General features: G+C 41.0%; 1 protein-coding gene and 1 non-coding gene across 5 annotated transcripts in view; one reads left to right on the top strand and one right to left on the bottom strand.

Annotated features, from left to right (window-relative positions):
- DNAAF9 (dynein axonemal assembly factor 9) overlaps nucleotides 1-16,413 on the bottom strand; it is a 151,693-nt gene that overhangs the window by 120,904 nt on the left and 14,376 nt on the right. For 2 of the 4 annotated variants that reach the window (XM_021665722.2, XM_064382275.1), the window contains exons 1-4: nucleotides 8,526-9,039; nucleotides 7,479-7,598; nucleotides 1,732-1,856; nucleotides 565-661 (exon numbers count right to left, since the gene is read on the bottom strand). In XM_021665722.2, the coding sequence (XP_021521397.2) occupies nucleotides 565-661; nucleotides 1,732-1,856; nucleotides 7,479-7,598; nucleotides 8,526-8,667 (484 nt within the window). In that variant the 5' untranslated portion in view covers nucleotides 8,668-9,039. Of the gene's footprint in view, nucleotides 1-564; nucleotides 662-1,731; nucleotides 1,857-7,478; nucleotides 7,599-8,525; nucleotides 9,040-10,495; nucleotides 10,610-16,413 lie in introns of those variants that run through there. The other 2 variants (XM_021665723.2, XM_021665721.2) reach the window with 2 other exon arrangements.
- On the top strand, nucleotides 10,675-10,887 carry LOC135277175 (small nucleolar RNA U3). Its single transcript, XR_010344763.1, has one exon. It is a non-coding gene; the product is annotated as a small nucleolar RNA U3 (small nucleolar RNA).

Genomic DNA, 16,413 nt, shown 5'->3' with positions numbered 1-16,413 from the left:
ACATCATTCAGTGTGAATAATTATTAACAGACCCAAACTTGGCTCCTTTCCCTTAAGAAACACAGCCAATCAACTTCCTCAAGGGAAAACTACCAAATCAAAATTTTTCCTTTCTTGTAACAATAGCGTCAATGTGCAAGGTTTTTTTCTTTTTGTTGTTACAATACAAGCACTGTTAAACTTGATGGTTTTTCCCTGTATTTTACACATCATTTTAAAACACGTCAGCATATCCTTTTAGAAGTTATCCAAATCACTCTTATTGCCAAGCTGCCCCCACATCTATACTCTTTGTACAGTGAGTGATACAGACATGTCAACTGTGCTAAATTCTGTATCAGTTCTTCTGATTTTAGGCAGCCTGCTGTGTTGCTGCACAAACTGTGAAGTAATTAATACAAGCTTGCATAGAAAAAGTCTCAATACTTAATTCTGCTTGATGGCTTTGGTAAAAATAGATGAAGGAGTTTCCCAGCTGAATGCCTCCAATGAAAAGAAAAGTAGTGATATTCAGTTCACACACTCTCTAAGCAAGGTTCTAGAAGGCTTGCTGTCAGATCTCACCTTGGGAGCTGTAAGGAATGCCAATTCTACTACAGTCTCGAACCATGTCCACAAAGCTGGCAATTTTAAATTCTTCTGCAGCTTCCTCATCTTCATACTAAAGAGAGAAATCAGAAGAAGAAGAAGCTCTGATGAGGTATCACACAAAGTCCCATATTTTCTCTGCATTTTATCAATCAGAGTTGTCCCAAATGACATTTACAAAGGACTGCACCCAAGAAGGTGTTTCCAAAGCCAACCTTTTTTTTTTTGTTGGTCAGAAAGACTCGTCATTCCCTTATTTCATATTACACACAAAAAAATCAACTGAAAATGGATCAGGAAAACTAAATCCAAGACATAAAATTTTTTCCCCCAAAAAAATCTCCCAAAAGCTCATATGGGAAGAAGTGTTCTTGACCAGTATCAGGTCACAATTTTCATGAAATCCTAAATCTCAAATCCCAACTTGATTTCCAGTCAAACCCTTGAAAAGGGCCCAAAGGGAAAGAAAAACAGATACCAAGACATTGAAACACAGGAATATCACAAAGCTTAAAAAATTCTCCCCAGGGGCCAGGCACGGTGGCTCACGCCTGTAATCCCAGCACTTTGGGAGGCTGAGGTCAGCAGACCACCTGAGGTTAAGAGTTGAAGATCAGCCTGACCAATATGGTGAAATCCTGTCTTTACTAAAAATACAAAAATTAGCTGGGCGTGGTGGCAGGCACCGGCAGTCCCAGCTACTTGGGAGACTGAGACAGGAGATTTGCTTGAACCTGGGAGGCGGAGGTTGCAGTGAGCAGAGATTGTGCCACCTCACTCCAGCCTGGGCGATAGAGTGAGACTCCAACTCAAAAGAAAAGAAAATTCTCCAAGGGCAGTCCCTAGGCACTAATACCCTAAGATTAGTGCTGGTTCAGGCTGGTGGTAAAGAAGCAGGAAAGAAAAAAGTTCATAAGCTTACTACTAGGTCCCAATTTGAATAGCCTTCTTTTGTCTCCACAGGCATATAATTTATCTATGGTAGCCTCAAAATGAAATATGAAATTTTCCACTTCAAACAGATAACGTTTTTTGTATAATCACACTCCGCAATTTGATTGCCAATCCTATTTCACATTAACACTTTCCTTAAAGAGTATTCTTAGAGTGTCTCTGGGTGCCTGTTCTCTCTTTTCTTCTCACCTCATTTTCAGTCATGCAGTGGAAATGCAGATTTCTCCAATGTGCCACATAAGGTAAGAGATAGCGAAAATTTACAGGATTACAGTACAGGTGGACACTATCTGATTTAATCAATATAATTACATCTGTAAGGAAAAACAAAATCAAAACACAAGATTGTCAAAGGCATTTCCTTTAGACATTTTCTGCCCACATTAATTAGTAAAACCATTGAAACTACTTCATAGACAATGTAACAAAACTCTAAACTGAAAATTATTTAATTAAGTACTGTGCCTTATAAACCAAAAAGTATCTGAGATGAGTATCAATCAATTTCGAAGTTTATTTTGCCAAGTTTAAGGACATGCCCATGACATAGCCTCGGGAGGTCCTGAGAACACGCACCCAAAGTGGTTAGGTCACAGCTTGATTTTAGGCTTTTTAGGGGAAGTTGACTATGTGAACACTATGTCTCCATAAATGGAGGCTGTTCTTTGACTTGTTCTGCAACTGCATTGCCAGACCCAGAGGGCCGTGGTACTGAGAGTACTGCTTGGGGACTAGGAAATTCTTGCTGTCAACATTTGAAAGTTCTAAAGTCACTTTGAAGCTGTAAACCAAAAATAAAATTCTAAGCCCCCAACCAACTGAATGGAACCCCTTGTTGGCCAAGGGCATTCCAGAAGTTACTGGCAGACATCAATCAACACACGTAAAGTGTACATTGGTTCGGTCCAGAAAGTCGGGGTCGGGAGTGAAGGACTCCTTTCAGGTCATAGGTGGGTTCAAAGATTTTCTGATTGGCAATTGGTTGAAAGAGTAAGTTTTATTATCTAAAGACCTGGAATCTACACAATGTTTGGGCTAAGATGAAAGGTTGTGGAGACCAAGGTTCTTATTACACAGCTGAAGCCTCCAGGCAGCAGGCTTCAGAAACGATAGATGGAAATGTTTATAGACTTAAAAAGGGACCAGACTCTTAGTTGATCTCCCCTGGATCAGGAAAAGACCTGGAAAGGGAAGGGGATTCTCTACAGAATGTAGATTTCCCTCTACAGAATGTAGAGACAGCTTTGCAGTAGCATTTAAAAATATGTCAAAGGAATATATTTTGGGATAAAATACTTTTTCTTTCAGGGTCTGCTGTTACGTGATGTATCTTATTGCTATACATAGAGTCTGTCTGGTTGGTCTTAAGATCTCTTTTGTTTTTCTTTTTGATAGGGTTTCACTCCATCACCCAGGCTGGAGTGCAGAGGCATGATCTAGGTTCACTGCAACTTCTGCCTCCCAGGCTCAAGCAATCCTCCTGCCTGGTCCCCACAAGAAGCTGGGGCTACAGGCAAGCACCACCACGCCCAGTTAATTTTTGTGTTTTTTTGTAGAGATGGAGTTTTGGCCATGTGGCCCAGGTTGGCCTCAAACTCCTGAGCTCAAATGATCCAGCCACCCTGGCCTCTCAAAGTGCCAGGATTACAGACATGAGCCACTGCACCCGGCCAAGATCTTTGTTTTAATGTTAATGTTGGTCAGTTGTGCCTGAATTCCAAAAGGAGGAGGACAAAATGAGGCACTGCCAATCCTCACTTCCCATCCTGGCTTGAACTCGTTTTTCAGGTTTACTTTGGAATGCCCTTGGCCAACATGCAGGTCCATTCAATTGGTTGGGGGCTTAGAATTTTATTTTTGGTTTACAGCTTCAAAGTGACTTCAGAACTTCCAAATGTTGATAGCAAGAATTTCCTAGTCCCCAAGCAATACTCCCACCACCACGGCCCTCTGGGTCTGGCAATGCAGTTGCAGAACAAGTCAAAGAACAGCCTCCATCTACTGAGGCATAGTGTTCACATAGTCACATCTATGGAACCAGACATGGCTGTGTACTTCACTGTAGAGATCAATACCATATGGAAACCCCACAGCTTCAGGCCACTGAGGCAGAGAAACAGCACCAAATATGGCCAGTGACTGGTTCTTCCTCAGACATCAGTGTCTAAAGCTCTCAGCTGTTGGCTCATCTGGCTCTAAGGCAACTGCAAGCCCAACGACACTGCTTGCCCCTTTAGAGGAAGAGTTACTATGTGTGGTGGCGAGCTTTGTACACAGGAAAGGCTTGGAGGAAGGAAGCAGAGGCCAGGGGAAGAGCTTCTATAAATAGATCAGCACCTTACAGATTTAAGGAATAGTCATCAATGCTAGTGGGTCAAGTAAATAAAGCAATCCCAAGAATGCAAATAAACCCAGGTAAACGGAAGAGCCATGGGATGAGGTAGGATATTAAATCAGTTTGACCACTGAGGAAAAAGGCAGTCATGCTTCCAGAAGAAAACCAGAGGCCCCATTCTATGGCTCCTCAGAAACCAGAGCCATTAGGTCTCTTAAGAAGATGAAATTAGGCTGGGTGCGGTGGCTTACAGCTGTAACACCAGCACTTCGGGAGGCCAAGGCAGGTGGATCACCTGAGGTCGGGAGTTCGAGACCAGCCTGACCAACATGGAGAAACCCTGTCTCCACTAAAAATACAAAATTAGCCAGGTGTGGTGGTGCATGCCTATAACCCTAGCTACTTGGGAGGCTGAGGCAGGAGAAGCACTCAAACCTGGGAGGTGGAGGTTGCAGTGAGCAGAGATCAGGCCATTGCACTCCAGCCTAGGTAACAAGAGTGAAACTCTCTCGGGGGGAAAAAAAAAAAGAAGATGAAACTAGAAGTTGCCAGAGGAGGTGGCTAGAGGTGAGAAAGGCACATGGTGGGGCAGAGAACACCTAATGCAGCAGGTGTAGGGTAATGCCAACAACAAAAACATCTTATAAGCCCAGTAAATACTGACCACATTTGACCACACAGCTCAGCAGCCTCCTGAAATAAAACTCCATGGGTCTAGCCTTTTAAGCCACTCTGATCTCCATGCCTGGTAAGACCCAGGGTGTTCCAGGGAACACGGCATGTAGCAGCCTCATCACTACTGACTCTTTAGGTAAGCACCAGAGTCAAAGGGTAGTAAAGGGTGGGATGGAGGCCCCTCTCATCTCTCAGAATACTGGTCTTTATCACACACTCCCTTCAAAGAGCCCTGTCCTGAGTCATTTGTAGACCACCTGCAGAGGAATGAGAGTTGGATGTCACTTGGAGAGACTGAGGGCTTCTGGTATGTATTATACTTTACAGTAAAATGTAATATGCCTCCAAGAATTAGGATCCAGTAAGAGGCATAACACAGTAATTACTAAACCTAATTAAGCATTCCCCAAATCTCTTAGAACTCTGGTGTCATCACTATGAACCAAGTTTACAGTCAGGGAAAAGAGGAAAGCATAGAGAATGGGATGAATACGTAAACTATTTAAAAGTTGCTTTTAGGCTTGTGTGGTGGTTCATGCCTGTAATCTAAACACTCCATGAGGCTGAAGCAGACGGATCACCTGAGGTCAGGAGTTTCAGACCAGCCTGGCCAACGTGGTGAAATCCCATCCCTACTACAAATACAAAAATTAGGCAGGCATGGTGGTAGGTACCTGTAGTCCCAGCTACTTGGGAGGCTGAGGCAGAGAGAACCCCTTGAACCCAATAGAAGGAGGCTGCAGTGAGCCAAGATCACAGCATTGCACTCCAGCCTGGGTGACAGAGCAAGACTCATCTCAAAAAATAAATAAAATCAATCAATCAATAAATATTCCTTTTAGAAATAAATTCATATTGGCTTTTCCCCCTCTCATGAGATCAAAATGTAAAAATCTGGTGATCTCTGCTTTCTACTTGTATAAACAAATTTATTAATTTGTAGGATAATGATTATTTCCTAAGCACCCACTGTGCCAGGTAAAAAGATAAAAACAGGTCAAGCATGGTGGTTCACGCCTGTAATCTCAGCACTTTGGGAGGCCGAGGTGGGTAGATCTCGTGAAGTCAGGAGTTCGAGACCAGCCTGGCCAACATGGAGAAACCCCAACTCTACTAAAAATTCAAAAATTAATCCCAGCACATTTGTATTCTAACGTGGGTTGATCATGAGATCAGAAGTTCGAGACCAGCCTGGCCAATATGGTGAAACCCCATCTCTACTAAAAATACAAAAATTAGCTGGGCGTGGTGGTGCATGCCTGTAGTCCAAGCTACTTAGGAGGCTGAGGCAGAAGAATCGCTTGAACCCGGCAGGTAGAGGTTGCAGTGAGCCAAGATTGTGCCACTACTCTCTAGCCTTGGTGACAGAGTGAGATTCCGTCTCAAAAAAAAAAAAAAAAATCAAAAATTAGCTGGGCGTGGTGGCACATATCTGTAATCCCAGCTACTCAAGAGGCTGAGGCAGGAGAATCTCTTAAACCGAGGAGGTGCAGGTTGCAGAGAGCCAAGATCGCACCACTGCACTCCAGCCTGGGCAACAGAGCGAGAGTGTCTCAAAAAAAAAAAAAAAAATACAAAAACGAAGATAAGCAAAAAAGCACACCTTTGAGGATTTAAACTATTTCCTTAATTTCAGTACTGTAATGTCCTTAGCAACCTTGACTGTGGTGAAGTGTGTAACTGGTAGCAGCTGCCAAGATTACTTTTTTTTAAAATCAGCAGATGGTGTACAACGTAAGGAAAAATATTTTGTAATCAAAATCTGAAACCAAATTTGAATTTAAAAAAATTTAATGGAAGGAGTAATTTCAGTAAACTCTTTTTGCACTTCCTAACAAAAAGAAAAGCTTTAATCAGTCTATAAGAATAAACACTATTAGAGAAATAAAATAAAATAAAAAAAAAGAAGAAGAAACACTATTAAGGACTTAACTAGAGAAAAATTTTCATATACACTAGACCAGGATTTCTCACCCTCGACACTACTGACAGTTTAGATCAGTGAATTCCTTGTTCTGGGTGACTGTCATATGCACTGTAGATGTTTAGCATCATCTCTGGCCTCTACCCACTAGATGCCAGTGGCATAACCCACCCAGTTTTGATAATCAAAATGTCTTCAGACATTGCCAAATGTCCCCTGCAGGACAAAACTGCCCCCAGTTGAGAACTACTGCACTAGACACAGAGCAATATTATTTCACATCAGATGTTTGTTTTCATGCCTTCCCCAGCTGTCTCACAAAAGCCGTCTGTCTGTCCTCCACTTTTATTTGTCTATTCCAGTGTCTCCTGACCCATCTGGCATACAAGGCATGATTCTAAATATGTGATATCAGAGATAGCTCCTGGGCAACAGCCCCCAGCAGCATCAACACAGGCAAAGTGTCTCAGTGCTAAAGAAAGGGGAATGTAAACAGAAATCCAGCATTGTAGTCACAGGCATCTTCATGAATTAAAGTCACAGAGAAAACAATTCCCAAAGACAGCAGGACAAAGAGCCTTTGTTCCTTGGCTGATAAGCCACAAGAAGTCTTCCTTGTAGGAGCTGCCTGCAGGCCCATCCTTACTTCACAACTGAAGGGGCTTTCACAGGACAACAGCATGTAATCTGAACCTTCAGCATGTAGAGGCAGTGGGCAATTAAGAGGAAAACCAGTACTTTGCCAAAAAAAGATAAAGCCAAACACTGATGTTTACTTGTTTCTCTAAAGCTGAATTAGTAAATATATTCTGAAAAATACTTGTTGCTACTTAATATGTCAGCAAACAAAAAATGCTGTTTTTCTCATTCTTTAAAAGGCAAACATTTACTGGGGATTTGGACCATTTTAAACTTTTTTCCATAAAAAGACCATAAAATAAGGATCCAAAGAAATAAACCTCTTACTCTTCTATCACACAGAGTTTACCAATATATACTTACCATCTAGCACTTCTTCAGAAAATCCCGTTTTCTCAAAATCACTGGTATTCTGATTGTACAAACCAAATAGGAGATAATTTGCCAGCTCTCTGCAGCCTTCATTGTACCTGCTATCGATTCCTGCAAGGCGAAGGAGGCTCTGATCAGCTGTACTGTACTATGGGGAGCAAATGAGCCAATAATTAGGCCCTGCTCAGCAAAACTCCGATGATCAAGCTGAAGGACACAGCTCAGACCAGTTTTGTGCCAGAAACCAAGCTAAGCAATTCTGTGAAAGAAACAGGCCTCAGCGTCAAGTACCTTTACTTGAATTCCAGCATCTTGTAATTAAGACAATCAAACAGCACAGATTATTGAGGCTGTTAATTTCTGAAAAGGATTCATCTTGAATACTTTCAGTTGGCTTAAGAATAGGGGTCAGAAAAATATTCACCTTTCAAAGAGATCTTTACCAAAACATGTGGGATCAAACAAAGGCAGATTAAGGTGGCTTGAAAAGAACCCAGTAATGTGAAGATGAGGACAAGTGAGTGGAATTACAAACACTTATCACTTCACAAATATGAGGCTCAAGGTGTAGCACTGTACTGGATGCAGGGGTATGGTGGTAAATACGCCTGAAAATGACCCTCATGAAGCTTACAGTCTAGTGGGGCAGAATTAGAGACAAATAAAAAGGAAATTAAATAACACTGTCTTCACTATCATCTCTCAATGCTTCAGATATATATTTATTTCCTGGTTCCTGATGTCTGTGAAGTCTCAGAGTATGGCTTTGGGCAAGAGGGACGTGTCATGGCAGGAGGGAGCTATATATGTGAGGCTAAAAGAAGGGCTTAAGGCAGAAGTAGCTCTAAAAATGGGCTTCCTATCTCACTGATAGCTCATCTAACCTCATTAAAACAGCAACAAATTTCAGGGGAACAAGAACTAGGAAGACACTAACTCACAGCTTATTTCACATTGGTACTATTACTAATACTTTCCTGTCAACAAAAAAAGCCAAGTTGCCCCAGCCCTGAGTCCCACCTTGTTAAAAGCACTGACCTAGGATGCAGAGGATCCCATCTGGCCGAGACTTGCTGCTCTGGGTCAGGATGCTCTGAACCTGTCGAAGTCGGCTGCAGCTGCAACAAGAACAGAAAATGGTCCCCTGAGTTCCAGGACAGCCCCATGAGAAGAGCAGCATCCTGTGTCCCACAAGGTAGGCATGAGGAAGAGGAATGACTATGCTAGGAATGGCAATTTATTCTTGTCTGATTCTGGTATCAGAACCATAAAATGAATTGGGAAAGTTTCTTTCTCTTTTATTTTCTGGAAGAGATTGTGCGGAATTGGTCTGAAGATTAAATCTGAGCTGCTGATTACAAACTGGATGGTCAGTGGCTCTCTGGCCTAACAGAGGATGAAGCCAAAGTTCCTCTCTAATGGTCAGTGGTGCAAAGGATTAAGCCTCAGCAGCTGACTCCAAGAACTTCCAATGACTTTTCATTTTTGAAGATTTTTCAAAGAAGAGTTTCCACACTGATCACCCCACCTGTGGTCCTCATCAGGCTGTCTCAAAAACAAATGCAAACTAAACCTCCAAATTGGCCTGAGGACCTAAACATAGCTCTAATTCATCCTCACAGCTACCCATACATGGAGTGTCAGCAGAAAATACTTGCATCCATTTCCATGCAGATTTATTATTTCTTCAGCCCTAGATGGATATCCCTTTGCTCAAGCAAAATGTGAGGCACTCCCAGACACTCATATTATTTCTAAGGACCCCATTCTCTCCATATCCACCCCCTCCTTCCCAGAAGCTCCAGAGAGAGGCACCCAATTTCCTGTTCAAGACTGATCCTTGCATCTGGTATCATCAACTCCAGGTCCAGGATCTGCCTCTACTATTCATTCTCTAACACTCTTTTTTTTTTTTTTTTTTTGAGACGGTGTCTCGCTCTGTGGCCCAGGCTGGAGGGCAGTGGAGTGATCTTGGCTCACTGCAACCTCTGCCTCCCAGTTCAAGTGATTCTCCCACCTCAGCCTCTCAAGTAGCTGGGATTACAGGCACACGCCACCACATCCGGCTAATTTTTGTATTTTAGTAGAGATAGAGTTTTGCCATGTTGGCCAGGCTGGTCTCAAACTCCTGACCTCAGGTGATCCACATGCCTCAGCCTCCCAAAGTGCTGGGATTACAGGCGTGAGCCACTGCGCCTGGATTCCTAACACTCTTATATTTAACATTTTCTCCATAGTCAATATAATCCCAGTACTACCACATCATTATTAACTAAGAGCCTCTACAAACCAACTACACTAATTCTCCTGCTCATGAAGCCAGGAGTCATCCCCATTCCTTACTGAATCTCTTCCAGTACACTGCCTTACACTCACCTCAAAACAGTATTTACAGCCAAACAACACCATTTCTCTTTGATAATTCCTGAATTCTTTTTTTTTTTTTTTTTTTTGAGATGGACTCTTTTTTTTTTTTTTTTTTTTTTTTTTTTGAGACGGAGTTTCGCTCTTGTTACCCAGGCTGGAGTGCAATGGCGCGATCTCGGCTCACCGCAACCTCCGCCTTCTGGGTTCAGGCAATTCTCCTGCCTCAGTCTCCTGAGTAGCTGGGATTACAGGCACGCGCCACCATGCCCAGCTAATTTTTTTGTATTTTTAGTAGAGACGGGGTTTCACCATGTTGACCAGGATGGTCTCGATCTCTTGACCTCGTGATCCACCCGCCTCGGCCTCCCAAAGTGCTGGGATTACAGGCGTGAGCCACCGCGCCCGGCCTGAGATGGACTCTTGCTCTGTCACCCAGGCTGGAGTGCAGTGGTGCAATCTCGGCTCATGGCAACCTCCGCCTCCTAGGTTCAAGCAATTCTCATGCCTCAGTCTCCCAAGTAGCTGGGATTATAGATGTGCACCACCACGCCTGGCTAATTTTTGTACTTTTTAGTAGAGAGAGGGTTTCACCATATTGGCCAGGCTGGTCTCGAACTCCTGACCTCAAGTGATCCACCCACCTCAGACTCAAAGTGCTGGAATTACAGCCATGCATCACCGCATCCAGCTGCCCCACTGGATTCTTTTTGATGTTCCTATGTCCCAACTCATTCACTCCATGACTTAGTGGTCTTCATCACTATTTTCCATGAAGTTTCAGTCTTCCATGTGATACCAAAACTAGACAAAGACAGTACCAAAGACTATGCTTTCAGGAATTATTCCTATAGTTCGTTATTAGAGAAGTCTCTCTGAATGAGTAGAGCACTAGAAACCACAAGGAGGAGGCACAGTGTTCTCTCCTGAGCATAAAGTCAGCTTTTGATGTTGCTTTGCTGCAACTGCCATTTGCCACTGATGACTGTTTTCTTCCTCTGGGAGAGTAAGAAGGAGAGGACACAGTCTAAGTGGTTCCCCTTTAATCAAACAAAAACAAAAAGTATCAAAAAGAGAAAGAAACTTACAAACCAAAATCCATCATGAATATAGATGTATACATCCTGCCGTTTTTTGTTTTTGAGATGGAGTTTCGCTCTTGTTGCCCAAGCTGGAGTGCAATGGTGTGATCTCAGCTCACCACAACCTCTGCCTTCTGGTTCAAGCGATTCTCCTGCCTCAGCCTCCCGAGTAGCTCAGATTACAGGAATGGCTAATTTCATATTTTTGGTAGAGACAGGGTTTCTCTATGTTGGTCAGGCTGGTCTCGAACTCTCGACATCAGGTGATTCGCCCACCTTGGCCTCCCGAAGTGCTGGGATTACAGGTACAAGCCACCGTGCCCAGCCTCCTGCCTTTTTTTTTTTTTTTTTTTTTAAGAGATGGGGTTTCATTAATGTTGCCTAGGCTGGACTTGAACTCCTGGGCTCAAGCAATCCTCCCTCCTCAGCCTCCTGAGCAGCTGGGATTATAGGAGTGCACCATCACGCCCGACTTTTTTAAAAAAAATTAAATGTAAACATCCTTAACAAAATATAGTAAATAAAATTCAGCAACATATAAAACAACTATATACTAGGACCAAGTGTAATTTACCATAGTGATACTCGAGGCTAGTTCACTATTCATGAATCAATCAATGTAATCCCTCATATTAACAGGCTAAAGAAGAAAAATCACACAACCAAAAAACGGATGCAGAAAAATCATTTAATAAAAATACCCATTCATAATAAAAACACTCAAAATTGATGGATATCCCAATTACACTAATTTGATTTTTACAAATCATATGAATGTAACCTGAAAATACGTATATCTATTATGCATCAAAAGAAAAAAAACACTCAGAAAACTAGGAATAGTTTACTCAACTTGATAAAGATCATCTAAAAAACCCACCAAGCAAAGTTTGTAATTACACATAATGGTCAAAGTCTGAATGTTTTTCTTCTAAGGTGAGGAAGAAGATGAGCATGTCTACTCTCACTACTTCTATTTAATATAATACTGGAAGTTCTAGCCAACAGAACAAGGCAATAAAAGGAAGTAAAAGACACATAGATTGAAAAGAATGAAAAAAAAATGTTCCTATTTGCAGATACGTCCTATTTGTAGATGACATGATGGTCTCTGTAGGAAATCTTACAGATTCTACCAAAACTCCTAGAACTAATAAGTGAGTTCAACAAGGTTTCAAGATACAAGATCAACATATAAAAATCTATTGCAATTTTTTTAGAGACAGGGTCTTGCTCTGATGTCCAGGTTGGAGTACAGTGGTGTAATCATAGCTCACTGCAGTCTCTAACTCCTGGACTCATGGGCTCAAGCGATCATGCTACCTTAGCCTTCCAAGTAGCTGAAACTACAGGCACATACCACCACACAAGCTAATTCTGAATAGAAATTTTGGAAAGACGGGGTCTCACTTTGCTGCCTTCCTAGGCTGGTCTTGAATTCCTAGCTTCAAGTGATCCTCTCACCTTGGCCTTCCAAAGTGCTGGGACGATTGTAATTTTATAGTAAACCAAAATTTAAAATATAATACCATTTATAATCTCTTAAAAATTAAATACCTAGGTACAAACCTAACATAACATATATAGAAATTACATGCTAAAAACTACAAAACACTGATTAAAGAAATTAAAGAAGATCTAAATAGAAAGACATATCTAATCATAGATTAGGAGCCTCAACATAGTACTGATATTAATTCTCTCCAACATGTTAAGTTTAATGCATTCCTATAAAAATCCACTATTTTTTATAGATGTAGAAGAGATTATTCTAAAATTTACATAAGCCAGGCACAGTGGTACAGGTCTTAGTCCCAGCTATTAGGAGGCTAAGGTAGGAAGATCACTTGAGTCCATGAGTTTGAGGCCAGCCTAGGCAATATAGTGAGATCTCATCTCTTAGAAATAAAATAAATAAAACTTATAAGGAAAAGTAAAAGAACTAGAATAGCTTAAAATTTTTTTGAAAAAAAAAAAAAAAGTGGGAGGAATCACTCTACCCAATGTCAAGACTTATTGCATAGCTAAAATAATCAAGACTGAGTGGTACTACTGGCTAAGGGATAGACACAGATCAATGGAACAGAATAGAGTAGCCAGAAACAGACCCACACAAGTACAACTAACTAATTCTTAACAGACGTATACAAACAATTCAATGTTGGATGGATCGTCTTTTCAATAAGTAGGGCCAGTATAACTGGATATCCATAGGCAAAAACATAAACCTCAACCTTATACACTATATAAAAATCAAAGCACAATAGATCTAAATGTAAAATTATAAAATCTTTGGAAGAAAATATTCAGGACCTAGGACTTGGTGAAGAGTTCCTATATTTGACACCAGAAAGTGTAATCCATAGGGGAAAAAATGATAATGTGGACTTCATTAAAATTTTAAAGTGTTGCTCTATGAAAGACTCTGTTGAGAGAATGAAAAGACAAGCTACCCACTGGGAGAAAATATCTGCAAACCACGTATCTGAAAAAGAACCATATGTGGAATACATAAAGCACTCTGAAAACTCAATGGTAAAAAATAACCCAATTAGAAAATGGGCAAAAGGTATGACGAAACAATCTGTCAAAGATTCAGAAATGGCAGAGAAGCCCCATGACAACATGTTCAACATCATTATCCATTATGGAAATGCAAATTAGATATTACTATACATCTATTAGAATAGATAAAATGAAAAATAATGACTACCAAACAGGGAGAATTCAGAGAAACTGGATCACTCATTTACTTCTGAAAAAAATTACAGAAGACAGCAATAAATAAATAGATATCCTCTGTTCATGCATTGGTAGACAGTATCATTAAGCTGTCAATGCTACCCAAAGCAATCAACAAATCCAATGTAATCCTTCTCAAATCCCAATGATGTTTTTTACAGAAGTAGAAAAATCCATTCTAAAATTTATATGTAATCTCAAGAGACTCTGAATACCCAAAACAATCTTGAAAAAGATCAAAGTTGTAGAACTCACACTTTCTGATTTTAAAACTTGTACAAAGCTCAGTCATCAACAGCGGGGTACTGGCATAAGATGGACATACAGACCAATGAAACAGAGTAGAGAGACCAGAAACAAACCCTCATATACCTGGTCAAATAATTTTTGACAAGGATGCCAAGTCCACTCAATAAGAACAGTCTTTCAAACAAATGGTGCTGGGAAAACTAGATATCTACATCCAAAAGAATGAAGTTGGACCTTACTATATACACCATATACAAAAATTAATTCAAAATGTATCAAAGGGCCGGGCACGGTGGCTCACACCTGTAATCCCAGCACTTTGGGAGGCAGAGGCAGGCGGATCACAAGGTCAAGAGATGGAGACCATCCTGGCCAACATGGTGAAATCCCGTCTCTATTAAAAAAAAAAAAAAGTATCAAAGACGCAAACATAAACCTAAAAGTATAAAACTTTTAGAATAAAACACAAAGGAAAATCTTTGTGACACTGGATTTGGCAATGAATTCTTGAAAATGGCACCAAAAGCCCAGGCAACAAATAAAAAAATATATAAACTGGACATTCAAAATTTAGAACTTCTGTGCATCAAATGACACAACCAAGAGAGTAAAAAGACAAATCATCTATATAACTCAACAACCACAACCAAAAAAATCCAATTAGAAAATGGGCAATGGGCCCGGGCAGGTGGTTCATGCCTGTAATCTCAGTACTGTGAGAGGCCAAGGTGGAGGATCGCTTGAGCCCATGAGTTTGAGACCAGCCTGGGCAACATAGGGAGACCTTGTCTCTACAAAAAGTGGAAAAAAAAAATTTAGCTAGATGTGGTGGCATGTGCCTGCGGTCCCAACTACTCACAAGGCTAAGGTGAGAGGATCACCTGAGCCCAAAAGGTTGAGGCTGCAATGTAAGCTGTATTCACGCCACTGCACTCCAGCCTGGGCAACAGAGCAAGACTCTGTTTCAAAAAAAAAAAAAAATGGGCAAAGGACATTTCTTCAAAGAGGCTATGCAAATGGCCAATAATCACATGAAGAGAAACTCAACACCACTAATTACTAGAGAAATGCAAATCATAACCATAATGAAATATTACTTCATATCCATTAGTTTGGCTACTATCAAAAAACTAGAAAATAACAAGTGCCATCAAGGATTTGGATAAATTGGAACCCTTGTGCACTATTGGTGGGAATGTAAAATGCTGCAACCACTATGGAAAACAGTATGGCAGTTTCTCAAAAAATTTAAAATAGAATTGCCACATGATCTAGAAATTCCAGTTCTGGGTATAAACTCCAAAGAATTGAAAGCAGGTACTAAAGGAGATATTTGTATACCCATCTTCATAGCAGCACTATTTGCAACAGCCAAAAGGTGGAAGCAACCCAAAGTGATAAACAAAATGTGATATATACACACAATGGAATATTATTTAGCCTTAAAAAGGAAATTCTGACATATGCTACAATATAAACCTTAAGAATATTATACTAAGTGAAATTCAGCCATAAAAGTACAAATATTGTATGATTCTACTTTTTTATGAGGTGCCTAGAATAGTCAACTTCACAGAGACAGAAGATAGGTAGAATGGAGGTTGCCAGGTGCTGGATGGGAGAGAGAATAAGAAGTTATTGTAGGCCAAGGCAGGTGGATCACGAGGTCAAGAGATCGAGACCATCCTGGTCAACAAGGTGAAACCCTGTCTCTACTAAAAATACAAAAATTAGCTGGGCATGGTGGTGCATGCCTGTAATCCTAGCTACCTGGGAGGCTGAGGCAGGAGAATTGCTTGAACCCAGGAGGCGGAGGTTGCGGTGAGCCGAGATCGCGCCATTGCACTCCAGTCTGGGTAACAACAGCGAAACTCTGTCTCAAAAAAAAAAAAAAAAAAAAGAAGTTATTGTTTAATAGGTACAGTTTCAGTTTTGCAAAATGAAGAGTTGTGTGGATGGATGGTGGTGATTTTAGTATACCAATGTGAATGTACTTAACACCACTGAATTGTACACTTTAAAATAGTTAAATGGTAAAGCGACATCTGTATTTTTTTTTTTTGAGACAGAGTTTCATTCTTGTTGCCTAGGCTGGAGAGCAATGGCATGGTCTCAGCTCACTGCAACCTCCGCCTCCTGGGTTTAAGTGATTTTCCTGCCTCAGCCTCCCAAGTAGCTGAGATTACAGGTGCCAGCCATCACACCTGGCTAATTGGTTTGTATTTTTAGTAGAGATGGGGTTTCACCATGTTGGCAGGCTGGTCTCAAACTCCTGACCTCAGGTGATTCGCTCGCCTTGGCCTCCCAAAGTGCTGAGATTACAGGTGTGAGCCGTCTCTACCAGCCTTCTCTCACATTTTATGTATGGTTTGAACATTTTCATAATAAAAATATGGGAGTGAGAGGAAAGTAACAAAGTTTTAGAAGCAGCAGGGTTGAAACAGCAAGATGATCAAGAAGATTAAAGAAAAACTTTTTCTGGGCAATGA

This window comes from Aotus nancymaae, unplaced genomic scaffold (assembly GCF_030222135.1).
Source record: "Aotus nancymaae isolate 86718 unplaced genomic scaffold, 86718_ANA_hifiasm-v0.15.2.pri h1tg000029l, whole genome shotgun sequence".
In the NCBI taxonomy this organism is placed as follows: Eukaryota; Metazoa; Chordata; class Mammalia; order Primates; family Aotidae; genus Aotus; species Aotus nancymaae.
This window is presented reverse-complemented; position numbering and strand designations above follow the sequence as displayed.